This window comes from Pleurodeles waltl, chromosome 10, assembly GCF_031143425.1.
Source record: "Pleurodeles waltl isolate 20211129_DDA chromosome 10, aPleWal1.hap1.20221129, whole genome shotgun sequence".
NCBI lineage: Eukaryota > Metazoa > Chordata > Amphibia > Caudata > Salamandridae > Pleurodeles > Pleurodeles waltl.
In genome coordinates, this window is record NC_090449.1 from 727503863 (window position 1) to 727521674 (window position 17812).

Consider the following 17812-nt stretch of genomic DNA (forward strand, 5'->3'; position numbering starts at 1 on the left):
CAACAGCTTTGTCCGAGATTAAACAAAATCCCAAGGACTCCTGCACCTCCCCTAATGTGTGAGTCCTGACCACTCTGCACCAGACGTCCACGGCCCATGTCCAGGTGGCCCAACCGACTAGAGAGGATCCCCAGGCGATTCCGAGCAAGTGTCCACCCTGGATTGACTTCTCCACCCCTCCACAATGGTGCCTGCAGAGGGAATCCTGAGAACCCACCGGACAGTGAAAACTCTGGACGAAGATAACCGGCGCCTAAAAGACCATAGCACCCGCAGCCCCCCAGCCTTGGAGAACCCGACCTCCAGTGCACCTATTTTCAACAGGTGGCCCTCCTCCCTGGTCAGCCTGTGGTTTGACCAAGTCAACCCCCATGACCTCGCTTGCAGCCCCTGAGTGACCCCGGGGTCCCTCTTAGACCAGCATTTGAAACCTGATGCCCTGTTTGCACCCACCCGCCCCAGTGTCTCTGAGGGTGCATGTTTGATGCCTACTTGTGGTCCCTCAGTGCTTCTCTAATCCCCCCTGGTCTGCCCTCAGAGCTGCGGGTACATACCTGCAGACAGGCCTGATTCAGAGTACCCCCTGTCTCCATAGGAGCCCACATTAAATTTGCTCCACTTTGGCCTCTGCACCCGACCGGCCCTGTGTTGCTGGTGTTTGGGGTTATCCTGAACTCTAACCTGTGGACCTCCTAACCCCCGGAGACTGGAACTGTAAGTCAAGTACTTGCCTGTAAATTGTACTAACTCCTGCCCCCCCCCCCCCCACCCCCCCAAACCCACCCCCCAGAACTGTTTCTGAAAATTGCACTGTCAACTTTTAAAACGGATAATTGCCAGCAAACAAAGTACTATTGATATATGTGTGAAATACAAATCTATTGAAGTACTTACCTGCAACTTAAATCTTGTGTTTCTAGAAATAAACTAAGAAAATATATTTTTGCCATATAAAAACCATTGGCCTGGAGTTAAGGCATCAAGTGTGTGCCTCTTCTATTGTCTGTGTGTGTACAACAAATGCTTTGCACTACCCTCTGATAGGCCTAACTGCTCGACTACACTACCACAAAAGAGAGCATTAGTATTATCTACTCTAGCCTCTGTTAAACCTCTGGGGAACCCTTGGACTCTGTGCACACTATTTCGCATCTACCTTCTGAGGAAAGCCAGGTCTGCATACTAAAGACGGTGGGCTCCTTTGAAGCCTCCTGTTTTGGAGTGCAGATTTGCAGGTCATCCTGTTGGGAGGGGTGTGTAACACCCCACCCAGAGGAGACTTTGTTCCTGACCTTCCAATAGCAAAGGCTCTCACTCTTGGGGCTGTTGGTGACAGGCTGGCTAGAACTAGTCAGTTGATGCATCAGCAGCTGGTAGGTTTTCAGGGGGCACCTCTAAGGTGCCCTCTGGGTGCATGTATTAATAGATTCATCACTGGAATCAGTGAGGGTTTATTAATACAAGATGTTTGATACCAAACATCTCTATTTTCAGTGAAGACATCATGTAGCTGGGGAACTCGTATTGACCAGTGTCCAGCACATTAATTTAGAATGGCTTCCCTGTTCCTTTACTATGCCTGTGAATCGACAGAGATGAGCCGCGTTCCCCGCCGCTGCCTCCCTGCGGCCCCGCCCCCTCGCGCCCCCTTTCGCCGCTCCCTCCCGCCTCCCAGCTGCTCCTCCCTCCCCCCTCCCTTCTTAATGGCTGGCGCTGCGCGTCGAGGGTGAGCGACCTCTGACCTGATTTCGGTCAGGAGCTCGCTCTGCCACGTCCGCAGCACCACCTTGCTGTGTCCGTGTCCCTGACCCCCACCCACGCTGCTGCTGGCGTGTTCGAGGCCCTCCTCCACTCGCAGGCATCCGCCTGCGCCTCATCCCTGGTGTCTAGTGGGCTTCTGGTAAGCGTATCTAGACTCGTGTGCATTGTGCCGTTTTTGCCGTATTTGTGATTGTATTCTGTGCCTTGCTTTATTGTTGCCTTTTTGTTCCAATTGCCTCCATTTGTGCCTTTTTTTCGCTCTGTGACTGTTTTTGCCCCTTGTGCGCTCCCCTTGACCGTCTCTCTGAACCCCTCGCGCCCCCTTTCGCTGCTTCCTCCCAGCTGCTCCTCCCTCCCCCCTCCTTAATGGCTGGCGCTGGCCGGAGGCGCACCAGAGGCAAGCCCGTCTGCGCCCAGTGCCACCCTGCCCCCCCCCCCCCCGGTCCGCACGACCCCCGCACCGGCAGATGCTGTTACACGGCCAACCAGCTCATCGCCCTCAACCCCGGCCGCTCCACAACATGCTTCCAGTCCTCACCGAAGAACACCAAAGGACCCTTCTCCTGCCGCACCTGCAACTTCACCTGCGACAGAACAAGGAAACCTGCAACAACCGGTACAAACCACCTCCACTGTATACTCCTCAACACACGCTCCACACGCAAGCACGCCATTGAGCTCTGGGACCTGCTCGACACCACCGCCCCAGACGTGGCCTTCCTGACCGAAACCTGGTGGAACGATTCTTCAGCACCGGACATCGCCATAGCCATCCCGGACGGCTACAAGATCACCAGAAGGGATCGCGCCAACAGAATCGGAAGAGGAATAGCCATTGCCCACAAATCCACCCTCAAAATCCACACCCACACGGACGACACCCTCAAGACAGCCGAACACCTGCACTTCCGAATCCACACTGACCCCAACACCACTCTCAGAGGAACGCTCATCTACAGACCCCCAGGACCACAAGCACCCTTCAGCGACTCCATCGCCAACCTCACAAGCACCCACGCGCTCCTTTCTACGGACTACATCCTCCTTGGAGACCTTAATTTCCACCTCGAGAACAACAACAACGCCAACACCGCATCTCTGATAGACAACCTCTCCAGCCTCAGACAACTCATCAACACACCCACCCACATCGCCGGCCACACTCTTGACCCTATCTTCTCCGCAAGCACCCACGTCACCTTCAACCACACCACCGAACTCCACTGGACCGACCACCACTGCATCCACTTCACATTCAAGAAGCATATCGAGCACCACCGCACCCAACAACCACCCCACCGCCGCTGGAGCAAAATCACCAAAGACCAGCACCCTTGCCCAGAACCCACCGACTCCACCGACCCAGACACCGCCGCACTGAACGTGCGACGGTGGATCAACGACTGCACCGACACCCTCGCACGACTCAAGAGATCCACCAACAACCAAGAAAGAAAAAAAGCCACCTGGTTCACTGACAAACTCCTCACCTCCAAACGTGTCTGCCAGAAACTAAAGAAGAAATGGCTCCTCGAACACACACCCGACAGCCTTACAGCCCATAAGGATGCCACCCGCAAGCACCACCAGCTAATCAGACTTGCCAAACGATCCCACTTCACAGAACGCCTGAACAACAACGCACACGACAGCAAAGAGCTCTTCTGCATCGTGAAAGAGCTCTCCAACCCCAACATCAACGACATCCCACCATCCCAAGAACTCTGCGACTCCTTGTGGACCTTTTTCTACCAGAAGATCGCTGACATCCACGACAGCCTCAACACCACGCCGGACCCCACCCCCGAAAACTCCACCTGCACCAACCGCTTGACCACCTGGACCTACGTAGACAACACAGAAACACGCAAGATCATGAATTCCATCCACTCAGGATCCCCATCAGACCCATGCCCCCACCACGTTTACAACAAAGCCGACTCTACCATCGCCCCCCAACTTCGAAAGGTCATAAACTTATCCTTCGAAACCGCGACATTCCTGGAAAGCTGGAAGCACTCCGAAATCCACGCCCTCCTTAAGAAGCCCAAAGCAGACCCCAACGACCTCAAAAACTTCCGACCAATCTCCCTGCTCCCCTTCCCGGTGAAGGTCACCGAGAAGATCGTAAACGCTCAGCTTACCCACCACCTCAAGGACAACTCCATCCTGGACCCCTCCCAGTCCGGTTTCAGACGTAACCACAGCACCGAGACTGCCCTTCTCGCCGCCACAGACGACATCAGACAGCTAATGGACAACGGCGAAACATCAGCCCTCATCCTCCTGGACCTATCCGCTGCCTTCGACACGGTCTGCCATCGCACCCTGAAAACACGCCTCCACGAAGCCGGAATACAAGAAAAAGCCCTCAACTGGATCTCCTCATTCCTGTCCGGCAGAACCCAGAGAGTCCGCCTCCCTCCCTTCTGCTCCGAGGCCACCGACATCATCTGCAGCGTCCCCCAAGGCTCCTCGCTGAGCCCGACACTGTTCAACATCTACATGGCCCCCCTCGCACAACTGGCATGTCAGCACAACCTCAACATTCTCTCTTACGCCGACGACACCCAGCTCATCCTCTCCCTCACCAAAGACCCACGCACCGCCAAAGCCAACCTCCACGAGGGAATGAATTCCATCGCCGAGTGGATGAGAAGCAGCCGCCTGAAGTTGAACTCTGACAAGACAGAGGTCCTCATCCTCGGACGCACCCCCTCCGCCTGGGACGACTCCTGGTGGCCCACCTCACTGGGTGCCCCGCCAACACCTACCGACCACGCACGCAACCTGGGTTTCATCCGCGACTCCTCCCTTTCCATGTCCAAACAGGTCAACGCAGTTTCCTCCTCCTGCTACAAAACCCTCCGCATGCTCCGTTGAATCTACAAATGGATCCCGACAGAAACCAGAAGAACGGTGACCCAGGCCCTCGTCAGCAGTAGGCTAGACTACGGCAACGCACTCTACACAGGCATCCCAGCAAAAGACATACGACGCCTCCAACGCATCCAAAACTCCTCCGCCCGGCTGATCCTCAACGTACCCCGCCGCTGCCACATCTCCCACCACCTGAGAGACCTCCACTGGCTCCCCGTGGACAAGAGGATCACCTTCAAGCTCCTCACCCACGCTCACAAGGCACTCCACAACACCGGACCAGCCTACCTGAACAACAGACTCAACTTCTACGCCCCCACCCGCCAACTCCGCTCCGCCAACCTCGCCCTCGCCATCGTTCCCCGCATTCAGTGGCAGATCCTTCTCCTACCTCGCCGCCAAGACCTGGAACACCCTCCCGACCGTCCTACGACAGACCCAGGACCTACTTGCCTTCTGGAGACTACTTAAGACCTGGCTCTTCAACCAGTAGTAGCGCCCCCCCCATCCCCCGCCCACACACCCCCACCCCCCAGCGCCTTGAAACCCTAACAGGTACGTAGTGTGCGCTACAAATATTGTGATTGATTGATTGAGAAGGGGCATAGTTACTTATGCATATACGAACCCCACATGTAAAATAATGCACCTGGCCTTAGGACTGCAAGGCCTACTGTAGGGGTGACTTACAAATAGCATAGGCAGTGTTCGAAGACATGGCACATGAGTGTGTGCCATGTTGTGCTTTCACTTTTTTGGAGAACCTTGTCACACAGCCTTCAGCAGCAGTTTGTGCGAGTTTGGTGCTGGGTCCATTAGAGTGGCACTAGTTATGCTGCTGTTCTTCGGGACCCTCCTTAGTACCTAGGCCTTAGGTACCAGATGTAATATTTACTAGGTACTTAGTGGTGCTACAAGGCCTTGCCTATTGGGGATCAAGTGCCTAGATGTTTTCTTTTGGGAAAAGAACACTGGTACTAGGGACCTGGTTAGCAGGAACTCAGTGCACTTCAATCAAACTTGCTTCAAGAACCGGGCAAAAAGTGTGTGTGGGGGACTTCTGCAACCAGAACCCAGTTTCCTACATCTTGCCCAAGTAATCTTAATAGGCCTGTCTGTGACAGTAAATTGTAGTATCCAGATTTGTTGAGCCTGAGGATTTGCCCTTTGATACAGCTACCCTTTTAGGAGGACAGTCCTATCTTGGCAACAGGGCAGTGTCCTCTACCACATCATTTCAACCTACTACACCTCCATGCGTGGAGATTGAATGGTGGTAATCAAGCCATTTTGACTTGCTTTCAAAGTTGGTGGATGTGATCTTGGAAGCCAGACTTTCCTTAACCGTATCCTTCTATTTGGGACACTGGGAAACTTTTGTGGCCTGATGTAGGTCTTTTAGCTTAAGTTTCAGAAGTGTTATTTTTTTGTCATTGACCCAGAAATGCTTTGCGGTGGGCACAGTTAAAGGTTGAATGTCAGCCTTTTCAGACTTTTAATGTTTGTCTGACCAGCCTTCCCTCTGTAAGTTACCTCTTAAAATGCTTATTTCTGAAAAGCTTAGCACACATGCTTCCCCCCTAAACTATTATTATGCCTAATGGGACCTTACTTGGTCCTCGCCTTTCGCATGTGCACACCATTGGAGCCCAGGCATAATTGTTCCTTGTGGCTCTTGAATGTTAAGATGGTCGTCCTTGTTGCAATCACATCCGCCCTTTGTATCAGAGATCTACTTGCCCTTTCAGTGCAACCCTTGCCTCCTTGACAATTTGCCACTAAGGACCTGGGTTGCTATTCTACCTGCCTAAAATGGAATTTCAAATCCTTTGAAAAAGGAGAGGTTTCATTGTCTTGATCCCAAGAGACCCATAAACTTTATCAAACGCACAATCAGTATCATTTTGATGATCAGCTCTTTGTGGGGGGTTTGCTGGTGCCAAAACAGAAAAGGCGGTACATAAGAAGACTCTTTAAAGGTGGATCATCCTAATCATGAATTTGTGCTGCAACCTAGCCAAGAAAGAACACTGTGAAGGCCCATGGGCTTAGTCTACCAAAGTTAAGGCGCTACAGCTGCATGTCTTGGACAGCTGCAGGGCTTCTACCCGAGTGCTTGGTGCACATGTTCACCAAATGCTATTGCCTTGACCGTAGAGTGCTCCGTCGTGCAGGATTCTTTAATTTTAGTTCACTCCTGTAGACCATCCATTTTACTGAAATGCAGGTAAGCAATCTGCGGTTCGATGTATCTTTCAGAAGTACAGGTTAACTTCTGCAACCATGATTCTGGTGAATTGTCTCTCTAACCACAGATTACCTACTGCCCTATGGCCCCGTTCTGTGGATTGGATATCTGCACATTCTAAAAAGGCCCCAAGTTAGTGTTCCACACACTTTCATCTACAATTTGTAATATAACGTGTTTGTAAAGTGAACAGTCACCTATTGGGTCATCTTGGTGCTGAATAACAGGGTTTTATTGTTAGCCAACTCCATGATGCTTGTTTTATCTTCTTTGAAAGGATGAAAGGCTGAGTGGACTTGTCAAAATTCAAACCTGTGGCCATGAGGCCAAATACAGGTTTCTAGAGTGGATGAAATAGTCCACTGAGCCACCAGATGCAGCCTCAGTTGATCCATGTCTGAGGACATGGAAGAGCAACAATACAGAAACTTATGTTGATGTGCAGGAATGTTGCTGTTACACAGCTCTGCTGTGTCACTTCAGGACAGTGCGACGCCGTTACAGAGTCAGAAGGCAACACTTTGCCTCACACAGGATCTATTAATTTGGAGATCACTGAATCTAGTGATAAAGTTTGCTCCCTCCTAACCTACAAGTGTGTTATTCCTCAGATTGGAGTTTCTGTTTGTGGCAGCCTCAGAACAGGAATAGTCCTCACATCTGTACTGTAGAGATGTCTTCAGGTTCATGTGGTTTGAGGGCCTGCAAAAAACACATTTCTGCTGATTCCACTTCTGTTGCCGGAGCATCAAGCATCGCTGATCGCCCACATTAGATACTGAGGATCTGGTATGCCAGTTTGTTGGTACTATGCAATTGGCCATCCCTTCTTCTACCCCACTAGGCAGACCTGCTCTTATAGTAGAGATTATAATTTCTTCCAACCTAACCCCAAAACGCGGGGAGTACAGGTATTGTACATTGAGCAGTGTCAGCTAAAGTACTGTTCTCTTACTGATGAGATTGCAGATGTCATGTAGGCAGCCTGAAGGTGGGGGCTACCTAATACATCTATTCAGGTTGCTCGAACAAGTTTATTCTGCAGTGTAAATTGAAAGGCGTCAACCTCTTGTGCCCAGTCTTTATAACATCTTGTGGTTTGCACTGCCCCTTCTACAGTAGGTTCTGGCAGTGGCTACAATTAATGGTCATTTGACTCTTCGCATGCCTTCCCAGTCACTCCTCTTTAGATAGCTAATAGTGAATGTTGTGCTTTCTATAAATGTTGCTTACCCGTTTCCTCCCATTCCTAGAATTGTTTCTCAGTGGTACCTGAACCTTGTATTAACTTTCATAAATGCATCCCCATTTGAGTTGGGGCATAGTTACCCGATTTGTTTTTTTAATTTCAATACAGTGAGCCTCTGTCGGTCCATCTTTCACAGTTTTCTACCCAGATGAGATGGTCCCTCATACTTGCCGATACATCTTACCCAAAATGGTAGTCTATCTCCATGCCTTCTTAATTCCTTTCTCCCCATGCAGCCAAATAGCTATGCCTTACCCAATAATGATATTCTGATAGGGCATTTGTGCCCATCCCACACTTTTAATGGTTCTGTGGTGGTACTTGCATCTTGTGTTAACTCTTTTGATGGCATCCTGAAATTGTCATTAGCTGGTTACCCAGTTTGGCTTCTTACTTTGAAGACAGTGTGGTTGGTTTTGATAACTTCTCTGATAGTGTCAGAGAGCTGTTTGACCACCTGTCAGCTTGGGTAAGGTAGTCCTTCACACTTACCCATCCAACTTACCCAAAATGGTTTCTGCATTTCATATGGCCAGTTTGTCACCCCTCCATCATGATTGCTTCTCCCCATCCAACCAAGTAACCATAAAGCTATGCCTTAGGCAAGAAAGATACTCAGGTAGGGCATTTGTGCATATCCACTAGGGCCATGACCACCTTTACTGCCCTCTATTCAGGCTTCCCAAAGTTAAAATGTTATTTTGCATCATATATATATATGTTCGATGGCATGTGTAGCTGCAGATACACATGCTGTGCATTATCCTGCCATCTAGTGTTGGGCTCGGAGTGTTACAAGTTGTTTTTCTTCGAAGAAGTCTTTTCGAGTCACGAGACCGAGGGACTCCTCCCTTTCGGCTCCATTGCGAATGGGCGTCGACTCCATCTTAGATTGTTTTCTTTCCGCCATCGGGTTCGGACGTGTTCCTCTTCGCTCCGTATTTCGATTCGGGAAAGTTAACTATTTATCGGAAAATTTGACTGTATTGTTTGCGCTCGGTACAGGTCTAGTGTTAGTACATCGACACCGAAACAAGAAGCGCTTCGGGGCTTCCACTCTTCAGCGGGGCCTGGTCGGCCCGACCGCGTCCATCGTCGAAACTCATGGACCAGACCCCCTTCCGTTTCTGCAAGAATTGCCACGCAAAGTATCCTTATACAGACCAACACTTGGTCTGTAATCTGTGTCTATCACCAGAACACAGGGAGGATACTTGCGAGGCCTGCCGGGCATTTCGTTTGAGGAAGACCCTACGCGATCGAAGAGCCAGAAGACTTCAGATGGCGTCGACACCGGCCGAACAGATCGACGTCGAGGAAGAGGAGAGATTCTCCATTCACGAATCGGACTCGGACGACTCCGAACCTGAGCAGCCGAAGGCGCAGCCAAAAACTGTGAGTAAATCTGCCCCGGCCAAGACTCACTCCAAAATTATAAAGGCCAAGGGGAGGCAACCGCCAACAGGCCATGGCTTAACCCGAAAACACGGTGACCAAACATCGGCACCGAAAAAGGCCTCTCAAGAGCTGAAGACATCCGACTCCGATCGAGATACCAGCTCCGAAACAACTCTGCGCCGAGAGTTCGACAACCCCAAAGTTAAAAAGGTTTCCTCAGAGCCGAAAAAGAGCGTACCGAAACCATTGATGTCGAAACATGCAGCCTCGGAGCCAAAAACAGGCTCCTACACAGAAGAGCATGGTTTTTCCAGCTAAATGCAAGGGCACAGATTTGAGCAGGAATTAGCTATGGGAGAGCCAGACCATACTCAAAGGAGGCTGCACATCCAGAAAGAGACTGGTAAAATTCAAACTCTTCCACCAATAAAAATAAAAAGGAAGTTAGCATTCCAGGAGACGGAAATGCAGCCAAAAGCAAAAGTGACAAGAGACAAAACACCACCAAGGTTTTCGCCACAGCCTTCACCACTGCACTCACCACATCTGTCCCCGGTAGCAACACCCCCAATGCAGTCGTCAACACACACAGGGATGACACAAGACGACCCGGATGCATGGGACTTATATGATGCACCGGTCTCTGACAACAGTCCCAATTGCTACCCAGCAAGGCCGTCACCACCAGAGGAAAGCACTGCATATATGCAGGTGGTATCAAGGGCAGCTACTTTCCATAATGTAGCAATGCATGCAGAGCCGATAGAAGATGACTTCTTATTTAATACCCTGGCATCCACTCACAGCTCTTACCAAAGTTTGCCAATGCTCCCAGGCATGCTAAAGCACGCCAAACAGGTGTTCCAGGACCCAGTAAAAGGCAGAGCCATCACGCCTAGGGTAGAGAAGAAATATAAGCCTCCCCCAACGGACCCTGTGTTTATAACACAGCAACTGACACCAGATTCGGTGGTCGTGGGAGCAGCCAGAAAAAGGGCAAACTCCCAATCATCAGGAGATGCACCACCGCCCGACAAGGAAAGTCGGAAGTTCGATGCTGCAGGCAAGCGGGTGGCAGCACAGGCAGTCAATCAATACTGACTCGCTACGATAGGGCACACTGGGACGAGATGCAATATATAATACAGCACTTGCCCAAGGAACACCAAAAGCGTGCCCAACAGGTTGTTGAGGAAGGACAAGCGATTTCCAACAACCAAATAAGGTCTGCAATGGACTCGGCAGACAGAGCAGCACGGACAGTGAACACTGCGGTAACCATTCGTAGGCACGCATGGTTACGAAGCTCAGGTTTTAAACCGGAAATCCAGCAAGCTGTGCTAAATATGCTGTTCAACCAAGAACAATTGTTTGGGCCGGAGGTGGATATGGCAATCGAAAAACTCAAAAAGGACACAGACACTGCCAAAGCCATGGGCGCGCTCTACTCTCCACAGAACAGAGGCACTTTTAGAAGGACACAATTTAGAGGGGTTTTCGTTCCCAGACCACAGAGCCTTCCACCTCACAAGCCAGACCCACATATCAGGGCCAGTACCAAAGAGGTGGTTTTCGAGGATCATACAGGGGTGGACAATTCCCAAAACCAAGGGGGAAATTCCAAAGCCCTAAAACCCCTCAAGCCAAACAGTGACTTCAATGTCACAAATCCCCACCACTCAACACCAGTGGGGGGAAGACTTACCGCATACTACCACAACTGGGCAAACATAACCACGGATGCATGGGTCCTAGCCATTATCCAACATGGTTATTGCATAGAATTCATAAATTTCCCACCAGATGTGCCCCCAAGAGCACACAATATGTCCAAACAACACTTAAACCTGTTACAGCTAGAAGTTCAAGCATTGTTACAAAAACAAGCAATAGAACTAGTGCCCAAACATCAAAAAGGTACAGGTGTCTACTCCCTGTACTTCCTAATTCCAAAGAAAGACAATACGTTGAGACCTCAGAACTCTGAATCTCTACATCAAATCAGATCACTTCCACATTATAACACTTCAAGACGTGATTCCCTTACTCAACAAACAGGACTACATGTCAACGTTAGATCTAAAGGATGCATATTTCCATATACCCATACATCCTTCTCACAGGAAATACTTAAGGTTTGTGATACAGGGAGTGCATTACCAATTCAAGGTGTTACCATTCGGGATAAGAACAGCCCCAAGGATATTCACAAAATGCCTTGCAGTAGTAGCCACTCATATAAGGAGACAGCACATGCACATATTCCCCTACTTAGACGACTGGTTAATAAAAACCAGCACTCAACAACAGTGTCTGCTTCACACACAATACGTTATAGAAACTCTACACAAACTAGGGTTCTCTATAAACTACCAAAAATCACATTAGAACCCTCCCAAATACAACAATACTTGGGAGCAACACTCGACACACAAAAGGCGATTGCCACTCCAAGTCCACAAAGAGTACAAGCCTTCCAAAATATAATATTAAACATGCACCCAAACCAACACTACCAAGTGAGGTTTGTAATGAAACTTCTAGACATGATGTCTTCATGCATAGCCATTGTCCCAAACACAAGACTACACATGCGGCCCTTACAATAGTGCCTAGCAACACAATGGGCACAAGCACAGTGTCAACTCCAAGATCTAGTGTTGATAGACCGCCAGACACACTTCTCGCTTCAATGGTGGAACCCTATAAATTTAAACCAAGGGCGGCCATTCCAAGACCCAGTGCCTCAATACGTGATCACAACAGATGCTTCCATGATGGGGTGGGGAGCACACCTCAACCAGCACAGTATACAGGGACAATGGGACGTTCAACAAAAACAACTGCATATAAATCATTTAGAACTGTTGGCAGTGTTTCTAGCATTGAAAGCATTTCAACCACTGATAGCCCAGAAACACATTCTTGTCAAAACAGACAACATGACGACAATGTATTACCTAAACAAGCATGGAGGGACACACTTGTCACAACTGTGTCTCTTAGCACAAAAGATTTGGCATTGGGCAATTCACAATCACATTCGCCTAATAGCACAATACATCCCAGGGGTTCAAAACCAGTTAGCCGACAATCTGTCGAGATCATCAACAGACACACGAATGGGAGATTCATCCCCAGATCCTACAAGATTACTTTCTACATTGGGGAACACCAAAAATCGACCTATTCGCAACAAAAGAAAACACAAAATGCCAAAACTTTGCGTCCAGGTACCCACACCCTCTGTCCAAGGGCAATGCGTTATGGATGAGTTGGTCAGGGACATTTGCTTACGCTTTTCCCCCTCTCCCACTCATTCCTTATCTGGTAAACAAACTGAGTCAAAACAGACTCAAACTAATACTCATAGCACCAACTTGGGCTCGCCAACCGTGGTACACAACACTGCTGGACCTATCAGTAGTACCTCACGTCAAATTACCAAACAGGCCAGATCTGTTAACTCAACACAAACAACAGATCAGACACCTGAATCCAGCATCGCTCAATCTAGCAATCTGGCTGCTGAAGTCTTAGAATTTGGACACTTAGACCTTACACAAGAATGTATGGAGGTCATTAAACAAGCTAGGAAACCTACTACAAGACATTGTTATGCAAACAAATGGAAAAGATTTGTTCATTACTGCCACAATAATAAAAATTCAACCACTACATGCTTCTGCAAAGGACATTGTAAGCTACTTATTACACTTACAAAAATCTAAGCTAGCATTCTCTTCAATTAAAATACATCTCACAGCAATATCTGCCTATCTGCAGATTACACATTCAACATCGCTTTTTAGAATCCCAGTCATCAAAGCATTTATGGAGGGATTAAAAAGAATCATACCCTCGAGAGCACCACCAGTATTTTCGTGGAACCTTAATATTGTACTAACACGACTCATGGGACCACCATTTGAACCCATGCACTCTTGTGAAATGCAATACTTAACTTGTAAAGTAGCCTTTCTAATAGCTATCACATCACTTAGAAGAGTAAGTGAGATACAAGCATTTACTATACAAGAACCCTTTATACAAATACATAAACATAAAGTGGTTCTCCGTACAAATCCCAAATTCCTACCAAAGGTTATATCACCATTTCACCTAAACCAAACAGTGGAACTCCCAGTCTTCTTTCCACAGCCAGACTCAGTAGCCAAAAGAGCCTTACATACATTAGACATAAAAAGAGCACTAATGTATTACATTGACAGAACAAAACAATTTCATAAAACAAAACAATTGTTCGTAGGCTTCCAAAAACCTCATGCAGGTAATCCTATATCCAAACAAGGCATTGCCAGATGGATAGTTAAATGTATTCAAACTTGCTATATTAAAGCAAAAAGAGATTTACCTTTTGCACCAAGAGCACATTCCACTAGGAAGAAAGGTGCCACAATGGCTTTTCTGGGAAATATACCTATGACAGAAATTTGTAAGACAGCCACCTGGTCTACGCCTCATACATTCACGAAGCATTACTGTGTAGATGTGTTAACAACACAATAAGCCACAGTAGGACAAGCTGTATTAAGAACATTATTTTAGACAACTTCAACTCCTACAGGCTAAGCCACCGCTTTTGGGGAGATTACTGCTTATTAGTCTATGCACAACATGTGTGTCTGCAGCTACACATGCCATCGAACGGAAAATGCGCCCTCCCACCTCCCCGGGAGCCTGTAGCCGTTAGAAGTTGGATAAAAACGGTAAATTTGTAAATAAATATTATTTTAATACACATTATGTACATACATACATACTCCATTGCATGGGCACATTTAGTATATTCACAACTCCTACCTCACCCTCTGCGGGGAAAACAATCTAAGATGGAGTCGACGCCCATGCGCAATGGAGCCGAAAGGGAGGAGTCCCTCGGTCTCGTGACTCGAAAAGACTTCTTCGAAGAAAAACAACTTGTAACACTCCGAGCCCAACACTAGATGGCACAGCATGTGAATCTGCAGCGTCTCATGCCACGAACAGATGTACACTGGGTAAGTGACATTTTCCAGATATATAATTAGTCTAAAACTGTCTAGTATTGTGCTTTGCTAGAGAAAGGTTTGAGGCTGCTTTCGATTCCACCCCCTCTCCAACCACATCGTGGCCAGTCATATTGATTTGTTTGAGAACACAATAGAAGTGAGCATGTGCTCTTCAATTAAAAAATATATTATTATGGTCAATCAGATTAATTATATGAGCAGTGTGCTTGAATAGTTAAAAATATATGTAGTGTGTATGTGTGTGCATTCTAGCATTATGTCAGCCAGCTTAGTTCTTAAATGCAGCACTTTATCTTTTCAGCCAAAATCAGAAAATGATCCTTGAGCAAGAACGTCTGAGGCTTGAGCATGAGAAGCTGAAATCTACAGACCAAGAAAAAAGTAGAAAATTGCATGAACTCACGTAAGTACCTGACTCAGATGCATCATGTTAAACAGTAATTGTAAAGTAAACAGAATGGAAGTGCAATATATCTTATATCTTTTTTACTTCTTATATAAAATCAATGCAAGTGGGTGTGTCTACATTCATGACTTTGCTTGCTTTTTCTCAGTGCTAACTGGAAGAACGAAATATGTATTTAGTTACAACTCTTACAGCGAGGTCTTTATTTGCCTTTGTTGCGTGTCTTACTTTACTGCATCAGCATTTTGAGAGAGGAGAATACAAGGGACCTGGTGTCTAATGTATTGCACAACTTTGAGGCTTTCGTGGTTGTATAGTAAAACAGTAATTGACTGTATAAGAGTTTGTCTTGGAATTCCTACTGGGCATTAAAGGATAATAGAAGCTTATGACTCTCATACACAAGAACCAATGGGGTTGGAGGGCATGTCTAGAGTGATATACGCTGGCTAAAGGCTGAGCTTAAGAGTTGTATTTTAAATAATATTTTAAGCAGTGGTACAATGCACATAGTTAATGTTTATGGCCACTGTACGTGAAGCTTTGCTGATTAGGAGTTATACACCTAGAGAGATGATGGGTCCCCTGAACCGGGTTAGCTTCTTACACCTTAGAGATCGGTGCTATGGCTCATCAATGGGAGGATGTGGCATTGAAATAAATTTTGGCCTTTGTCACAGTTGTCGTTCTAGGACAAAAGATTAAGGGACTTTGTCTGGTCTGCAGGCCATTAACTACAGAAACTGCTGTAAGAGCAGAGATAGAATTTGCCAGCTGGAGAGGGGAGGCCATCGGCAACTGTGGTAGGATGGCCTTCAGTAATTCTGTTTTATTCATTCAGTGTTGTTCCTTTAACCTTTAAGGCTCTATTGAGGCAGCAGTTGGCCTCTTCTTTCCACTATGCCGTTTCCCCAAAACAGATCCAAGACAGTGGTGTGTGTCAGGTGTCAGACAGTGTAGGCTTGCTAACATCTGAGGCTGACGTGCTCAGTGATATAATGCGCTTTATTGGTTTCTCAGGCAGTGCTAAGAAAGATTTAGCAATAGTCAATGAGGACACTGGTCATTAGGCTGGATGCCAGATTTTCTGATGGTGTGGTACAGTGTAAAAAGAATTCTGTAGATAAAGTTTGGAGCACCAGATTACAGTCGTTTTTGTGTGTCCTTCCTCCATCAAACTCTGGTTGTATCTACACGATCAGCATGACCCGTACCTTTTTAAAAAGAAAGGAGTGGGTTATAGGAAGTGGATAGAAAAGTATGTCAACCCTCAACATCATTTAGGAGAGAGGCTAGCTTATGAGTCATCCAAGGTTGTTGCAGCCACGTTCTCTGGGATATTGGACAACTGTGTTTGACCTACTGGCCAGAGAAATAGATAGACTTTCCAAAGAATTTATGCCAGTTGTGGTCAGTAAAAAGCATTTGACACCAAGGTACAATTTAGCCCCCAAAGGCGGCTATATTGCAGTTCCTTTAATTTATTAATTTTTTTTTTAAACGGAGTAGTGCTTAAAATCCAGAATTGTAACTATAACGTAAGATCAGTGACATTTAAAAAAAAAAAAAAAAAAAGTCAGAGTCTCTTTTGTTTTTGTTTAAAGTGAATGAAGAGGAAGGTCATGGCAATGTAAAATGCGTCCCCTGTTCACCCAGTCATCCCCATTGCCCATTACAATTAACTTTCACAGTTATGTCGACCTTACATGTTTATAGTTAATGTTACATTTCCTCTTCCACTTCGGCCCATAAGCCACCTGTCTCCTCCCCCCCCCCCCCCCCAAAACCACCACCACCACCACCTTGAGAGCTTAGGTGGACTACTGCCCATCTACTGTCTTGCAATGTCCCGTTTAGCAACCAGAAGAGCAGTGCCCACCAACAGTCTATCTGTCTGAGAACTTCCCACTCCCTCCATTACCCCTAGAAGGACCATCAGTGGAGAAAATTCCAACGTCTGCCTCACAAGCTGGACCAACTTTTTAAGTATGTTTTTTTGTTCCTTAATTGTTTGGAGTTTTGTTTTAATAAAATTACCATCTCTTTTTGCAAAATGCCAAAAATATGGCAGAAAAATGGCCAAAGCAGACCCCACCAGGTCTTTGTCCTGCCTACCAGAATATCACATCCCCAGAAGGTGTCATCACTACAGCTCCCTCTCCAGGTGCACTTTGAGAGCACTCTAAGAAGATCTGCCTTAAATTGTGCCTGATATGCTATGGTATATGTCTTCTCCTCAAGGACCTTCTCTACGGGTTGTCCTCCTCCAGCCGTGGGTGCAGTAGTGCGAATGTCTCACTTTCAGGTGGGGAGCCCTTCTGGAGATCAGGGGCTTCTGGTTTCCAGATGAGCAGGTGCTTCATATCAACCTGCTAGAGCTGTGGGTGATTTGGCTGGCTCTCAAGGCCTTCCTGTCTTCTATTTGCAGCTGGTCAGTCCGTATCTTGGTATACAATAAATCAAATCATTAGCATTTATAAAGCGCGCTACTCACCCGTGCGGGTCTCAAGGCGCTAGGGACAAAGGGGTTGGTTATCGCTGCTCGAACAGCCAGGTCTTTAGGAGTCTCCGGAAAGCGGAGTGGTCCTGGGTGGTCCTGAGGCTGGTGGGGAGGGAGTTCCAGGTCTTGGCCGCCAGGAAGGAGAAAGATCTCCCACCCGCCGTGGAGCGTCGGATGCGAGGGACGGCGGCGAGTGCGAGGCCAGAGGAGCGGAGGGGGCGGGTGGGGACGTAGAAGTTGAGCCGTCTGTTGAGGTATTCCGGTCCCTTGTCATGGAGGGCTTTGTGTACAATACAGCTGCGATGAGAGAGGGTCTCAACTCCTTTGTCAAGAGGCA

At 47.7% G+C, this 17812-nt stretch overlaps 1 protein-coding gene across 2 annotated transcripts in view; it reads left to right on the forward strand.

Annotated features, from left to right (window-relative positions):
- The window catches only part of KIF5B (kinesin family member 5B), an 811383-nt gene that overhangs the window by 563996 nt on the left and 229575 nt on the right, over nucleotides 1–17812 (forward strand). For both annotated transcript variants that reach the window (XM_069211250.1, XM_069211252.1), the window contains exon 20: nucleotides 14871–14972. In XM_069211250.1, the coding sequence (XP_069067351.1) occupies nucleotides 14871–14972 (102 nt within the window). The remainder of the gene's footprint in view (nucleotides 1–14870; nucleotides 14973–17812) is intronic.